This window comes from Rutidosis leptorrhynchoides, chromosome 8 (assembly GCF_046630445.1).
Source record: "Rutidosis leptorrhynchoides isolate AG116_Rl617_1_P2 chromosome 8, CSIRO_AGI_Rlap_v1, whole genome shotgun sequence".
Taxonomy (NCBI): domain Eukaryota; kingdom Viridiplantae; phylum Streptophyta; class Magnoliopsida; order Asterales; family Asteraceae; genus Rutidosis; species Rutidosis leptorrhynchoides.
The window spans coordinates 46,046,892-46,064,477 of record NC_092340.1 but is presented as its reverse complement, the minus strand read 5'-3'; the positions used below and the strand labels follow the sequence as shown (position 1 = coordinate 46,064,477).

Here is a 17,586-nt window from a genome sequence, read left to right as displayed (position 1 = left end):
ATGCACAGCAAAAACATAACAGTAAATGATTCTCATGATGCATTTGTTAATGATTAATTAGAGAATTAGTTATGTAATAACTAACTACAGGTCTATCAAGCTAGCCTACCAGTTTGGTTTAAGGTATGTGCACCTGCAGATAACATAGCATATATAAAAACAGACAAGTTAGTGCACACACACATTCAGAATTAATTGATTAAATTGTAGCTAATAATCAATAAAAAGTTAATACTATGAAACAGCGAAGTACTATTTCCTTCAAGTACCACAAAAGCAGGTAAACTTAATAGTTCCTCAGTATCTTTCTAATGTTCTTACCAAGAAATAAATTAACAAAATAAAAACATTTTTCTAATGTCAGCATCATTATGCATTTAGAACAACGTGCCTCGAAAATGATTTATTTGTTAATGATGCTAAAGTAAGAGAGTGGTAAACCATGAAGCATCAACAGATCTCTCTCAAAGTTGACCACTTGTTGACCAATTAGCTCATGAATGACTTGGGACAAACAAGACTACTGATCTTGAAGCTCATAGAAAGAACCATAATCCAAAGAAATATGCAGTAAAACAAACTTCTAGAAACAACAGAATTAGCCTTCCGAGATGTTAACTCATGTGAATCTTCAGATTCAATGTAATTTGGTTTGAGCCCAAAAGAGAGGATGATGTCGAGATGCCCGTTTTTGTTGAATGACCAGTCCAATTTGCTCCCTGTGAAAGATATGTCTGTTATTCGGATCATGCCTGTAGTAACACGAACTGAAGTTGAAGCTTGAGAAGCAGCAGCCAGATATTTTGTAGATGCAAATGCAGATGGTGCAGACATGTTGCCCAACATGTAACTTGCCCTCTGTAGAAACGAAAAGTCTGCGTACAACAATATAACAATGTCTCAGAACAATGTCAAATATGATTACAAAACTGGTGGCTATTACAGTAAAATTATAAATAAATAAAAAGAGTGTTATTTCCTTTCAAGGTAATTCTTTTCATGTCCGACTTGTTAGTGATAAAACATAACTAAGAATTAAGATAAACCCTTTTGAAAAGTAAACAGATTGAACCCTCCAACTCTAGAAAAATCAAAATTTCTACACTACCTGTTGAGAAATCTGCATCCTCTTGCTTTGAAGGGGCAAGATAGTCTTTTTCTCCTTCAAAACCAGTCTCACGAGTTCCTTCCAATGTACCCATTCCTGAATCTGGATGTTCTTGGTTTGAAGTAGAAGCAGCAATGTTATTTTGCCCTTCAAGGTTACTTACTACCAAATCTTGATGGTCTAGCTTTAAAGAAACTAAATCATTGTTCTGCACTTCAAAGAACTGCTCGCTAACATCGCCCAGTTCATGAGTTTCTTCATTTACATTCTGATAATTCAAGGTAAGAACAAAATATTTTTAAAAAATCTGTAAATTTATAAACTTTATAGGATTAAAATGAAAGAGAGAGAGAAAACTGCAGTGTGATGGTGTGTTACCTCAAACTTGAGGGATGATTCAGGGAGAATATTCTCATTTCCTATTGAATTGAAGGTGTTATTCAAGGTATCCATCTCTAGGTTTAAATATGAGGTATAATCTTCAAACATTTCAAGGCCAGGCTCTGTCTTAACTTCATTTTTAATGTCATCAGCTTCGAAGAATGAAGTTCCATCGAAAATGAAGTCACCCGTGGAAGCATCAAAAACTGGTTCATCAAGCAAATAATCCACATCATAATCTGTGGCATTGCTAGTTTCACCAATGTATTCATGCTTAACAGACGTGGGGTCCCACTCATTATGCACAGGCAAATCAAATAACTTAGGCCCGTCTTCTTGATCAACCTGAGGTTGCTTTTCATCCTCACCAACCAAAAAGTTTTGTTGTTCATTGACCGTTTGTTTGGGTACATCACCCTGATTGTATTCTATTAAAAGTGGGCCATCTTGATCTGGCGTGTCTACGCCGAGTATCTGAGTTAACGAAAGGGGAAAAAAAAAAAAACTTTCATTAGATAATTAGCAAAAAGAAAGGAATTTTGTACAAAGTCTGATACATCAACTAATGGTTTCATTGGGCACACATGGAAAGATGAGAACATAAGCTAAAGTAGACTTGATGGGTATCAAGTATCAACTATCAAAAATACTAAAAATAAGAATAGATGAAAACATAAGCTAAAAAAAGCTCAGACCTTTTCAAGATCATCTGCATCTAAATAAGCATCATTATCATCAAGTAACTCATCAGCAAACTCCTGTTTAGGGACCATTACCAGCTCATCATCCTCCCATTCCTCATCAACAAATGGAGCCCCGTACTGTTCACCATTCTTCGGTCCAGAACCACTTTTCCGAAAGATCCTACAAAGAACAAACGCATCCTGCCAACCCAATCCAAAACAAAATTCAGAATACACAACCATATAACTAGCTCATACACCAACTACGCACACATGTATTTCATACAAGATAAACTGCAAACAAAGTCCTCACCTGGACAACTCCAGCTTTCTCCAAATCCTGATCAATGAGTCTGTATTCATGCATAACCCAATTCGTCCTCTCACCTTTTGGTGCCCGACCAATATGATACACCAACGTCTTTTTCATACCAATCAGTTTCGACCTATGGTAAACCGACCGATCTTTACCGGTAGTCTTCCAATACCCTCTATCAGTAGCTCGATTCGTTCGCGATCCATTCCCATACTTCTTATCCAAAACACTAAAAAAGTACCATTCCAAATCCCTAGTCTTCAGTCTAGATAAACCTGCACCTCAAAATAAAATCATATTATAATATCATTAAATCATCAAATTCACATAGCCCTAATTCACCAAATAATATCATATCATAAAAAGCACACATCATCTTTTATATACATGTTTATAATTTATAATTATAATAAACGCAGATTCTCATAAGTATTGTGAATATCATCCAGATCATGTTATGTCAAAACAAAATCAATAAATCAAATCTATGATTAATTCTACAACCGTACACATTTCGTTTACATGAACCCTAACTAACAATGAAATTCAAAATAAAATAAACTGAATTGACCTGGTAGATCCCAAGGTTCGACTTTATAGACTTCAACATCTGAAATAGCATCAATTCGAAACGGTTTAGCGCAAATCTTACGCCTTAAGTAATACCATACAAGTTCTTCATCAGTGGGATGAAATCTAAATCCAGGAGCGAGTGAAGAAGCGGTTGCAGGCGCTGCAGGTATCGAATCAACAATTACTGCCATATAATAAAAGATTTGATTTTTAGAATAAATTTTGGAGAAGATTGTGAAATTGTGTGTTTGGTTTTTTATGTTAGGGTTTCAATTTGATTCAAGGAAAAGTGAAAAAGGGGGAATGAGTTGGTCTACATTGACGACTTTTTATTTTTATAAAAAATGTAAATCTAAATAAAATTTCTTTAATTAATAGTATTTAATTGTTAGTATTATCTGTCAAGTTAATGATGCTTCCTAGAAGGAAAGAAACACTTCCGTGGCACTAAACAAACCTCTTTTTGTTTTTTCTAATAATTACAAAATATCCAAATTTGGGTCTATTTTTTAAATTAAATTAATAATAAATTATAAAAATTAAGATTAATAATTAAAATTAATTTTTTTAACGCATCAAATTTTAATATTGATGATTAATGATTAAGAATTGATCTTGTAATATTGATGATGATAGAAAAATAGATGGAGGTTGTAAATTTGCAGCTTATAGTTGTTAATTGTCGAACAAACTGGAAGTTATTAGTTGATCAAGCGTAAAGTAGGTTGATTGCAGAAAATGGTAGTACTGTTGGACTTATTCATATTTTTCGATGATTGTGTAAACCTGATCGAGATTTAGAATCATCGAGGGTGGTAAACAGTCAATCGCTAAATTCAAGTGGAAAATCAATCCCCTTATGGTCACGGAGATTCATTATGCACGATTTCGAGGATGTTGCAAAGCATATTGTCGTTCTGAGAATAGTTTGCTTCCTAAACGAGTTGGAGACTTGGGCCCGAAAGGAAACTAAAAAATAAGTGAGTTTAAAGTTTTCAAAAATAAGTGAGTTTAAAGTTGTCAAATTGAATAGTACATGGCACGATTTGTAGACAAATACTTAGAGTCGTACTTGGAGTTGATAGGTCGTTTGATACATTGGAGATTTATACCAGAGCCTTTTATGGATGAGGTGTAGGGTGTCATGGCGAATTCACAACATGTGTACACGTTGTTAATGTGTTAGGATTATGTGTAATCACCAGTTGTATATGTGTTTCATGTCGGCTATCACAAAGCCGGACGATTTTAGATGATATCTCGGTCACATAATTGTCATAGGGCAAGCATTAGTTGAATACGCGATCAATTACATATCGCGCTCAAGGTTTCATGAGTGTTTGGTTTTGTCCTGGACTACTCAGTTTGTACAGTATATAATTGTGAGACTAATCTTGTTTCGGAGAGCATGTCATTATTTATGAGCTATTTGAAACAAGTACGTATTACTCCATACTTGATTAATATTAGATTATTAGTAAGTAACTCTAACTTTGTAAAGTATAAAATCATAATGTGTATCAAACATGACTATAAGAATAAGAATTGTAATTATACCTATACAAGAATTGTAATTATAAATCAAATCATTTACGAGTATTTCTTAAAGGATGTTTAATTTTGTATGAATTTTTCTTTGTTTTCATTTGGCTCTTAAATGGCGGGGTGACTAATTTTATATCTCCTAAATACATACCAACAGATTACGTAACAAAAAAAATAATAATTTTATTTACTTTTTTTTTTTTTTTTTGAAAAGCAAAAAGTATTTTTATTATAATCTGGAATATAATATTACAAATCCCTACACACATCTATACAATGAAAGAGAATTATCGGAACATTCAGAGAAATTGGATTATAAACAATAGTGAATTAAAGATCGGGAGCGACGAAGCCAACTTAACGTTAGGCGGGAACGAACTTGAAAAAACAAGCAGGGAAGGAGAAGACAACAATACCGATCAAGCGGCGACAAAGTTGTCAAACATCCATCTCTTTTAATCTAACCCACGTAAGCTAAGAAGGGACTGCGAGCACTACCCGATTTATGTAATGTCATGTTAACCGATACCCATGCGATTTGGAGGCGATGCCACATAAAAGGAAGGGTTAAGGAGCCATTGATGCCAATCGATAGATTTTTTCTTCCGAGAACGGGTTGAGATCCAACTAAAGGTTTGAGAATGTATCTCGGAGATAATCATGGCGGGATTCCACACTTTACTTGAGAAGACTTTTAAGTTTCTATGTTTCCATATTATATAACACGCAATCCATTTGGTAGCTTGCCATAAGGAAGATCCAATGGAGTTATGTGAAAATCCTTGGTCGGAGATGATGACATCGTTGATACTAGAGATTGTTGTGTTATTTTGGTTCCACCAGTCGAGCAGTTGTGTCCAAATTGAAGACGCATGATGACAATTAACTAAAACGTGATCAATGGTTTCGATATGGTGGTCGCATAAGGGACATAAGATGGTGTGTAGATCAATTCCTTTTTTATCTAGTTCACTTCTAACCGGGATTTTTAGTTGGATGACTCTCCATGAGAATATGAAAACCTTTTGTGGGACGAATTTGTTGCGGGGTAGTAGTATGTTTCGAGAGTGGATGCCATATTTTAGGTTGTTAATTAACTTCGATAATGACGATGTAGTGAAGGTGCCGGATGCCATATTTTAGGTTGTTAATTTTATTTACTGAATTTAAGATTTAAGTTTAAGATATATATAAAAACAAAACATTAATTGAAAATTAACATGCCCTAGTATATAGTTCATATTATGTTAGTAAATTTTATAAAATTTACCATTCGACGTGTTTTATATTGCGTGTAGGGAATTTGTGTTTCAATTATTTATTGGTTTCACGTTAACGGAACTCGTTAAAATTAGCCAAGAACTTATTGGTGAATCTTTTTCTAGGATAATATTACTTCAAACACAAGATATTCACCACGTGAAAAATTGAGAAATATAATGTTTTCTCGTTGCGTTAAGATCCCGGTAGTTGTGTGTATTATTAGTTTATTGATTGATTACTTAAATTTAGGAGTAAGATGAATATAAAAATTCAGATATATATTTTCTTTCGCAACACAATTTGACTTTAGATAGAAATCTAGAATGTTCCCATCCTCTCTCTAGCTCTACGAAGAACGCGTATAATATATGGTCATCATATATACTATCTAGAATTTTATAGTTTATATATTTTACAATCATGAATTCCGTCATCATACAATTTATGGGACAACAACGGTGCGATGATGATTAGTTTGTAGGATCGGTTTTTTAGGTTAGCTAGTTTGTTTGTTAATTAGACTAGTATCCACGTTACATCATGATCTTTGAATCCGTACATCTTAAAATATCTCATCATTACACTGTAATGTTTCTTTACTTAACAAAGTAAAATTTTACTCTTTAAATTTTACGTATCTTTTATCTTATAGCAAAAGTTAAGGACATTAAGAAACTTTTACCTTACTATTCTTATCTATTTATGAAGATTGTCCTATAAATTTATGACAATCAAATATGGAATAGTGAATTATCAATATGGGGCGGAGGAATTATTATTGCTTTTCCACCAGAAAAAAAGACCAGTTTGTGAGATTTCTTTGTTTGATTGCATTTTAATTGAATGGTTAAGTACTGAATGTTAAACCGTTTAACATTTAATGTGTTTGTTTCTATCATCTAAATGACAAATAATGTTAAACTGTTTAGTAGTATTCGTTAAACCATTTAAAAATAAATACGCTCTTAATCATTTAACACTTTAATTTCTTTATCCTCCTTAAATTATATCAAGATCATTTATCAAACACGTTTTTTTTTTTTTTTTTTTATATTCATTCATTTATATTTATATATTTACATGTACATAGTTATACATCAATTTTAGATCATTCGTAATGATTATCAAACACGGAGTAGGTTAGTGTCACTCGAATCAGAAACTCCAAATAATTCAGATTCTGTTGAGGAAGGAGATAAAACCCTTATTCTTGTTGAAGTTCAATCAACACCTCTAAATTATTCAGAATGGTTATTAAATAGTTATACACGAACGTGTTTAGTGATTTGGTGGATCAACTTGCAGAAGTTGAAGTTTATATTAAGAAAGAAGATACGACTCTTATTCTTCGTACCACCGTTCGTGGTTAGTATGATATATTCGTTACTATGGCTCTATATGGTAAGACTAATATGAAGATTGAGAACTAGTAACAGGAGTCTTGTCTCGAGATAAGAGACAAAGATCCAATATCAGTTTTAAGCATGAGTTGTTATGGTTTGTCATGAAAAGGGAATGTTCTTTAAAAAGAAATTTGGTAATGGTGCCAGATCAGAGTAAGGGTATCTAGTACTTCAAATGTCATGACTGAGTACAACAAAAATGACCTTCCACTCTGTAAGACCCGAACAATCACTGTATAGAAGTGTAAATAGGGTGCATATAGTGTGGGGGGCTGTATATAATTAAATTGAGGTCAGAGGCTGCCCAGGCCCTTGTGCGCGCCGCGCAAGGGTAAGGGTGCGCGCCGCGCACTTGTACTGTTGGCAGATTCCAGCTTTTAATTAAAAGTTAAATGAAGGGTATTGTCGTCTTTTCACATGAGGACGAGTTTGGGGCTGTAAAGGGCAGATTGGTGGTGGTTGAAACACACTTAACTTTATCATCTACCACATCATCTCTCCAATTCAATTTCCTAGAGTGAGAAACCCTTTAATTGAGAGAAAGCTTGAATCAAGGAGGAAGAAGCTCGATCCGTGTTAAAGCTCAAGCACTAAAGTTGTTCATCTAGCCGTTAGCTATGTAACATCCCGCCTTTTTCCATTAAATTATTTTAACGCCCGTCTTTTTTTTTTAGATAATACCTTTCGTTATCTAAGATCGTATCCCCCGTTAATAAGTGTTTCTAATATTTTCGTTATTTAATTATAACATCTCTCGTTTACTCTTGCGTATTTAAAATATTTTATTTGATTAATTCACGCACCCTCTTTTAAACTTGAGGGACCGAAATTGCCAAGGGACCAAAGGTGTGACTAGGTCAAATAGTCAAAGTATCCTCCCCCACCATTCATTTCCATTTCTTTTCTTTTCTCTTTTTCTTTCATTTCTTACTAGCAACAAAACACCATTTCCTCCATTCTTGCTAATTCATTATCTAAACTCAATCCATGAAGCTCACAACAAATCTGACGACATATTTGGAATCCTCTCTTCATCCTCTACGTTTTGATACTAACTTCATCTCTTTTGGGTAACTTTTCTAAAACTCTAGATTTCTCTAAATTCGTTTTATAGACTTGAAATGGTGTTAGTTAGTGTCTATGGCTCGAGTCTAGCATGAGTATGTGATTTATTTGCTCGATCTTGTTATTTTGCATAAACTAGCATGAACTTGAAATGGGTGTGTTTAATCTTTGATTTTGGGTGATTAAATGTTGATTAAATGTTAAAGTTCATGTATTAAATGTGTTACTAGCATCATTAGCTTCGTTTTGGTATGTAGGTTGATTTAGAAAAACTTCGTTAGCATGATTGTTGATTTTATGATTTTTGGTTAGGGTTTGATAGACTTTAAACGAACTTTTGACGCATTGAATGCTTGTTAATGTTGTTGATAAGTGTTTAGTTGCAATGTATGTTTAATTACCTTCGAAACGGCATATCGTATGTGTAAATTGGATTCTCGAATCACCATTTGCATTTTTGAGCTTGAAACGTTAAATAATGACCTTTCGGTGAGATTTCGATTATTGTAAATGATGTTTTTGTTTAATGAAATGTGTTTAGTTATATTCCTTGTTAAATTACCTTTCCAACGATATAAGATACGTGTTTTGAATGTTTACGGTTCATAAGTTATGTTTATTTGAAGTTTGGTTCGAGCATATACATGAAACAGACCATCATTTTTTTCTAGTGTTAAGCCGCGGCGCGGCTCCTCTAGCCACGGCGGGGCTTAAAGCGTGGAAAGTGGGCTGTCCAAAATTACCAATTTTCGTAAAATTCTAACTATGCTACCCAACTCCGATTGACATGAAACTTGGCCAACATGCTTATATATGACTTCTAAGCTTAGAAAAATTGTCCGAGACCCGACCCGAGCACGTTGACTTTTTCGTTGACTTTGATCAAAGTTTGACTTTTAGTCAAACTTAACCAAATATTTATGCAATCGTTCTAATCTTCTTTTATACTTGATTCTTGCATGAAACTTGACAACATGATTCACATGCTATATAATCGAGTCGTAATGAGCCATAGGACTAATTGAACACCTTTCGCCCGACCTTGTGTCGTAATCGGTAATTGATACAACTTACTTGTTTAGGTCAAGACTAAACAACTTTCATACACACGTTTACTTTGTGAAGTACCTTTATACTCGTGCACTCGAGGTGAGATCATAGTCCCATCTTTTCAACAACTTTTATACTTTTAAATCATTGGATGAGAAACATATACAGTTTTATACTACATACTTTTATGCTTTGAACACAAGTACGAAAACAAACATTCCACAGCGAGTTAGAACAAAAAGTCTCAATTCAATTATCATTAGTTACACTTGCAGGGTGTAAGAGAGAACTTATATTATGTGATCACATGGGCTTGACGAGCCTTATTCGAACGGTTCGCTACCGTTAGCGGATGAAATATATTTTCGGGTTTAGTGTATGTTCTAACACTACGTAACAGGGTATAAAACAGTTAATTCTTGATAATTGGGTGCTCGCGAACGTACTTTTGGAATGCAAACGATTTGGATAATTAACTATACAAAATCTTGTGGTTCAAAAACAACGTTTACAAATACACCTATGATTTCACCAACGTTTTTCCTTGACAGTTTTCTATATGTTTCTCAGGTTCATGAATGGCTATTTGATACATGCTTCCGCGTACACTCATACTTGCTTGGGGTCAAGCATACATGCATACACTCTGATTACTTGCTTGGAGTCAAGCATACATACATACTTACGCTATTTATTGCAACCGTGATTTTAAACTTATTATGTCGCAAGTTATTTCTTTTATACTTTATCACTCTTGTAAACTTAAACTTGTTGTCTAACCGTTTGGTAACTTAAAACTTTGCAAGTCATGCACGTTTTAAATGAATGCGACATAATTTTGGTCAAACGCATCTCATTTAGGGACTATGATCACGTAACGGGACCTAAGTTAACGGCGCCGTCAATGACAATTTTGTCGGGTCGCTACAGATGGTATTAGAGCGTTGGTTGTAGGGAACTAGGATATGCATTAGTGTGTCAGACAGAGTCGTTAGGACGCATTAATGAACCTAGACTACAACCGGATAGTGAATCATTGCATTCTGACTTGCATTTGTTATAGATAGCCCTTACTTGACTACTTGTGCATTATACTTGAATCTTTCCTAGGTGAACTCCTTAATGGTACCAAATTTTCATCATACGAACTCGTATTCTGCCACTTTCTGGTAACACACGTAAATTCAAGATTCATACGCGTAAGGATGACGATGACTTCATTAGTCACACTAGTTCGGGAACTCTGTCTCCTCGGTTGTTATTCGTCACTGTCCCGGCTTACTATCCACAAGTGTTGTAAAGTTACCACCACTACTTTAGATGAGTATCGTCATCACTACTTATCACTACGGTTACGTACTACTCGTTATCATATTTCGTTACTCTTTTCGTGCCTAAAGACATTATTGTTTGACTTGAATCGCATTGACGTGAACAATCATTTATACACTTCCTTCGGGAAACGCATCTTCAGAGTCGCACAAATTCTTTCTATCCAATACGAGTCACGTTTGAGACGTCGTTACACTTTGTTCATTTTAGATCTTCACGATTGCACAAATTTGAATCTATGGGGTGATGTGGGAATGGAGGTATGAGTTAGTATAATATAACGACACTCGATCAACGTGGTTATATTATAGTAAGTAATACCAAAGTTCTAATGACATGTGATGGTGATTGGACTCGATCAACCTAATCACCACCATGTGCCATGTACATGACTTCATTTTTCTTGTTTGAACATCCGAAAACTCCGAGAATACTGATAACAACCATGCCCGGGACACATCGTCGATTATTGTCGAACCATATTTATGCTTCCGAATGAATGACAAATTCTTTCGACTTCAACCATATGTTACACGTGTATACTATCTCGTTTTCGCGCAGTTTTATTGACGAACTACAATATGCTTGTTATGCTCACATCGAGGCGGAAACTTCTCTCACATTACACTCGTACTTTCGTTTAAGGAAATCTTTTATCTAAATTCTAAATGGAGAGAGAGAATCTTCACGTTATACTAGTATTCACCACGAGGGTGAATAGTCCTAACGGACGTTTTCAGAACCCGATAAGAAACTTGCTCTAACAAACGTTTTCGGAAACCGATAAATCTTCCGCGGCACGAATTTCTTGAGAAACAAAAACTTGTTCAAACATATCTTAAAGAAATGTACCTCGTCTCGGATCGAGATTCTCGTTTCACTTCTAGATTTTTGGAGTGCCTTACAAAAAGCCTTGGGACCACGTTTAGACATGGGTACCGTGTATCACCCACAAATCGACGAACAAAGTAAATGTACGATTCGAACCTTGGAAACCATAATACAAATTTGTGTTATCAACTTCAAATTTACTTGAGAAAAGTATTTGCCTTTAACCAAATTCTCTTACCACGATAGTTATCACCCGAGTATTAAACGCCACACCTTTCGAGAACTCGTATAGCCACAATTGTCATTTTTCTTAATTGTTGGACCGAAGTAAGTGACAAGCAAACCACCGGACCCGAACTCATTCATGAAATAACCGTTAGGATTGTTCAAATACGATAAAGGCTCAAGACGGCCGTAGTCGCCAAAAGAGCTATGCCGATGTTAGACGTAAACCTCTTGAATTCCAAATGGGGGACCGCGTAATGTTAAAAGTCGCACCTTGAAAAGGTGTAATCCGTTTTGGGAAACGTAGAAAGCTAAATCTGCGATATTTTGATCCTTTTAAAATCTTGGGGCGTTTTGGACCCGTTGCTAGCCGTTTAGATTTTCCAACTCATTTGAGTCTCCGTTCATCCTACATTCCATGTATCAACTTAAAGAAGTGTCTTGCGGAACAAGAACTTGTTATTCCTTTCGATGAGCTTAATATCGATGACGAACTCCACTTCATGGGAAAATCGATTGAAATTATGAATAGTGAAACCAAACTCTAAAATGACGTAAAATCCCGATTGTCAAAGTTCGTTGAAATGCCCAAGGAAGTACCCTCACTTATCCGTAGAATTGACAACGCAAGATCTCGAGGAAGAAACAACGACTACTACTTCCAACTAAATTTCGGGACGAAATTTCTTTTAAGGTGTAGGTAATGTAACATCCCGCCTTTTTCCATTAAATTATTTTAACGCCCGTCTTTTTTTTTAGATAATACCTTTCGTTATCTAAGATCGTATCCCCCGTTAATAAGTGTTTCTAATATTTTCGTTATTTAATTATAACATCTCTCGTTTACTCTAGCGTATTTAAAATATTTCATTTGATTAATTCACGCACCCTCTTTTAAACTTGAGGGACCGAAATTGCCAAGGGACCAAAGATGTGACTAGGTCAAATAGTCAAATTATCCTCCCCCACCATTCATTTCCATTTCTTTTCTTTTCTCTTTTTCTTTCATTTCTTACTAGCAACAAAACACCATTTCCTCCATTCTTGCTAATTCATTATCTAAACTCAATCCATGAAGCTCACAACAAATTCGACGACATATTTGGAATCCTCTCTTCATCCTCTACGTTTTGATACTAACTTCATCTCTTTTGGGTAACTTTTCTAAAACTCTAGATTTCTCTAAATTCGTTTTATAGACTTGAAATGGTGTTAGTTAGTGTCTATGGCTCGAGTCTAGCATGAGTATGTGATTTATTTGCTCGATCTTGTTATTTTGGATAAACTAGCATGAACTTGAAATGGGTGTGTTTAATCTTTGATTTTAGGTCATTAAATGTTGATTAAATGTTAAAGTTCATGTATTAAATGTGTTATTAGCATCATTAGCTTCGTTTTGGTATGTAGGTTGATTTAGAAAAACTTCGTTAGCATGATTGTTGATTTCTATGATTTTTGATTAGGGTTTGATAGACTTTAAACGAACTTTTGATGCATTGAATGCTTGTTAATGTTGTTGATAAATGTTTAGTTGCAATGTATATTTAATTACCTTCGAAACGGCACATCGTATGTGTAAATTGGATTCCCGAATCACCATTTGCATTTTTGAGCTTGAAACGTTAAATAATGACCTTTCGGTGAGATTTTGATTATTGTAAATGATGTTTTTGTTTAATGAAATGTGTTTAGTTGTATTCCTTGTTAAATTACCTGTCCAACGATATAAGATACGTGTTTTGAATGTTTACGGTTCATAAGTTATGTTTATTTGAAGTTTGGTTCGAGCATATACATGAAACAGACCAGCATTTTTTTCTAGTGTTAATCCGCGGCGCGGCTCTTCTAGCCACGGCGCGGCTTAAAGCGTGGAAAGTGGGCTGTCCAAAATTACCAATTTTCATAAAATTCTAACTATGCTACGCAACTCCGATTGACATGAAACTTGGCCAACATGCTTTTATATGATTTCTAAGCTTAGAAAAATTGTCCGAGACCCGACCCGAGCACGTTGACTTTTTCGTTGACTTTGATCAAAGTTTGACTTTTAGTCAAACTTAACCAAATATTTATGCAATCGTTATAATCTTCTTTTATACTTGATTCTTGCATGAAACTTGACAACATGATTCACATGCTATATAATCGAGTCGTAATGAGCCATAGGACTAATTGAACACCTTTCGCCCGACCTTGTGTCGTAATCGGTAATTGATACAACTTACTTGTTTAGGTCAAGACTAAACAACTTTCATGCACACGTTTACTTTGTGAAGTACCTTTATACTCGTGCACTCGAGGTGAGATCATAGTCCCATCTTTTCAACAACTTTTATACTTTTAAATCATTGGATGAGAAACATATACAGTTTTATACTACATACTTTTATGCTTTGAACACAAGTACAAAAACAAACATTCCACAGCGAGTTAGAACAAAAAGCCTCAATTCAATTATCATTAGTTACACTTGCAGGGTGTAAGAGAGAACTTATATTATGTGATCACATGGGCTTGACGAGCCTCACTCGAACGGTTCGCTACCGTTAGCGGATGAAATATATTTTCGGGTTTAGTGTATGTTCTAACACTACGTAACAGGGTATAAAACAGTTAAGTCTTGATAATTGGGTGCTCGCGAATGTACTTTTGGAATGCAAACGATTTGGATAATCAACTATACAAAATCTTGTGGTTCAAAAATAACGTTTACAAATACACCTATGATTTCACCAACGTTTTTCGTTGACAGTTTTGTATATGTTTCTCAGGTTCATGAATGGCTATTTGATACATGCTTCCGCATACACTCATACTTGCTTGGGGTCAAGCATACATGCATACACTCTGATTACTTGCTTGGAGTCAAGCATACATACATACTTACGCTATTTATTGCAACCGTGATTTTAAACTTATTATGTCGCAAGTTATTTCTTTTATACTTTATCACTCTTGTAAACTTAAACTTGTTGTCTAACCATTTGGTAACTTAAAACTTTGCAAGTCATGCACGTTTCAAATGAATGCGACATAATTTTGGTCAAACGCGTCTCATTTAGGGACTATGATCACGTAACGGGACCTAAGTTAATGGCGCCGTCAATGACAATTTTGTCGGGTCGCTACAAGCTACGTTTTGGTTGTGGTGGTATGTTCTAACTTTGATTTCCCTATTTTAATTTGTTTAAGGGTTAGGGTTTGGGTTAGTGATGAACATAAAACCCATTTGTGGTGATTTTGGGTGTTCTTTGGAAAGATTGAGTCATGAAGACTCAATAGTAACTAACCTAGGGTTTCAAAGTGTTAATTGGTGTTTATGAACTTTGATTGGTTAGTTAATTACTAGCACACCTAGTTAATTGGTAAATGGGGTTAGTGGATGACCCGAAATGGGTGTGTTGACTTTAAAATGGTCGAATGGGTAATGATTGGCCTAGTTGGGAAAGATGGGTATAAAATACCCTAATTGTGTGTTAGGTTGTGTGTTGATTGAGTACTTATTGTATTAGTGATAATGCTAAAAATGAACATATATTTCATAGCATTATCCTTCAAGAAAGACAAGCTTTTGGTTGCAATTGTTCTATTTACAAGTGATATTCGTTTAAATAATAAAAGGTGAATACAAAAGACAGATTCGACGATTTAAAGTCACAAATGACCAAAACGCTAAAAAGTACAAAGTACAATCCAAGTGGTTCAATTTATTGATAAGAAACGTCTAAAAGTTACAAGAGTACGAGCTGCGAAACGCAAAGTACAAGATATTAAATCGTACGAAAGGATGTTCGAAAATCCGGAACCGGGACATGAACCAACTATCAACGCGCAAGTCAACGGACCTAAAATTATAAGTCAACGATGTACAAGAATATAATATAATATATATATATATAATTATATTAAATTATATATATTATATTATATATATTAAAAAAATACGAGCAACCCACATTTTTAATGCATGGTGACCAGTGGAAGGCGGCCATGCGATCGCATGGCCTGGAGGCTTTAAATCCATGCGATAGCATGGATCACTGTACATGGCCAAGTCCTATAAATAGTAGCGAATTCGACGAGTTTATGTACACCATATTCAATCAATTACTCTCTATCTCTCAATATATATTTATATTTTATAATTATAATTTTAATATTAAGTTAATAATAATAAGGTTATAGTGGTGAATGTTTTAAGTTTGTAAGTCGAATTTCTGTCCGTGTAACACTACGCGATTAATACTCATTGTAAGTTATGTTCAACCTTTTTTTAAATTAATGTCTCGTAGCTAAGTTATTATTATGTTTATTTAAGTCGAAGTAATCGTGATGTTGGACTAAATATTAAGACTGGGTTATTGGGCTTTGGACCATAATTGGGGTTTGGACAAAAGACCGACACTTGTGGAAATTGGACTATGGGCTATTAATGGGCTTTATATTAATTAAATGATATCTCGTTGATTTAATATAGAGATTTATAATTTGACGTATTTATATATAACCACATACGCTTGACTGGGTACGGTGGGCGGGATATTTATAAATACTAATAATTATTCATTTGACCGGACACGGGAATGGATTAATAGTCACTGGACTCATTAAAACAGGGGTGGATTACATTCAAGGGTAATTGGTGTAATTGTTAACAAAGTATTAAAACCTTGGATTACACGCAGTCGATAACCTGGTGTATTCATTAAACAAAGTATTAAGACCTTGTTACAGTTCGAATCCCCAATTAGTTGGAATATTTGACTTCAGGTATAAGGATAATTTGACGAAGACTTTCGCACTTTATAATTATGACCGATGGACTATTATGGACAAAACCAGATGGACATATCGAATAATTCAGGACAAAGGACAATTAACCCATGGTAATAAATTAAAATTAACACGTCAAACATCATGATTACGGAAGTTTAAATAAGCATAATTCCTTTATTTTATATCTCATCGCACTTTATTTATCGTCATTTTATTAATCGTACTTTAAATTATTGCACTTTTAATTATCGCACTTTTATTTTATCGCATTTTTATTTATCGTCATTTACTTTACGCTTTAAATTTAGTTAATATTTTGCATTAGGACTTAAAATTGACAAACCGGTCATTAAACGGTAAAACCCCCTTTTATAATAATAATAATAATAATAATACTTATATATATATATATATATATATATATATATATATATATATATATATATATATATATATATATATATATACAAATATAGTTTAAAATAAAAATATAGCGTTAAACTCAGCTGTATCCCTGTGAAACGAACCAGACTTACTAAAAACTATACTACTCTACGATTAGGTACACTGCCTATAAGTGTTGTAGCAAGGTTTAGGTATATCCATTCAATAAATAAATAAATACCTTGTGTAAAATTGTAGCGTATTTAATAGTATTTTGTAGTAAAATATAATCTATTTCGTACTACACCTAGAACAACATCAAGTATTTTTGACGCCGCTGCCGTGGAACATCACGCCCAAAGCGAAACGCTATATATATAAAAAAAATTAGTTTTTAATCTATTTTTGTAAAAAAATATATATAAGTTTTAAAGAATAAAAACTAATAAATAATTTTTTTTATATAAGTTGTATTTAAATTAGTTTCTTTCTATAAATATAAATTAGAAAAAAAATTACATATTTTTATTTTTAGTTTTTATAATTTAAGTTTTAATTAATATAAGTTTTGTAAGATTAAAACTAGAAAAAAAAATAAAGAAAAGAAGTATTCGGGCCCGAAACTGTAGCAGCCCAACAACAAAGGCCTGG

The 17,586-nt window shown here is 34.0% G+C and overlaps 1 protein-coding gene across 1 annotated transcript; it reads right to left on the bottom strand.

The window, feature by feature from the left end:
• Window positions 1-226: 226 nt before the first annotated feature.
• LOC139861731 (NAC domain-containing protein 53-like) lies at window positions 227-3,374 on the bottom strand. Its single transcript, XM_071850227.1, has 6 exons — window positions 3,060-3,374; window positions 2,486-2,763; window positions 2,185-2,373; window positions 1,487-1,963; window positions 1,109-1,376; window positions 227-875 (listed from the first exon to the last, which is right to left on the bottom strand). The coding sequence occupies exons 1-6, from the start codon at window positions 3,250-3,252 to the stop codon at window positions 490-492; spliced, it is 1,791 nt and encodes a 596-aa protein (XP_071706328.1). The 5' UTR covers window positions 3,253-3,374; the 3' UTR covers window positions 227-489.
• Between the last annotated feature and the right edge of the window lie 14,212 nt (window positions 3,375-17,586).

Coding starts and splice junctions, on each gene's coding strand:
- LOC139861731 (XM_071850227.1), bottom strand. CDS start 3,252: ATGGCAGTAATTGTTGATTCGATACCTGCAGCGCCTGCAACCGCTTCT. Junction 2,374..2,485: donor AGAAAGCTGGAGTTGTCCAG/GTGAGGACTTTG, acceptor TTGGGTTGGCAG/GATGCGTTTGTTCTTTGTAG. Junction 876..1,108: donor GGATGCAGATTTCTCAACAG/GTAGTGTAGAAA, acceptor TGTTGTACGCAG/ACTTTTCGTTTCTACAGAGG.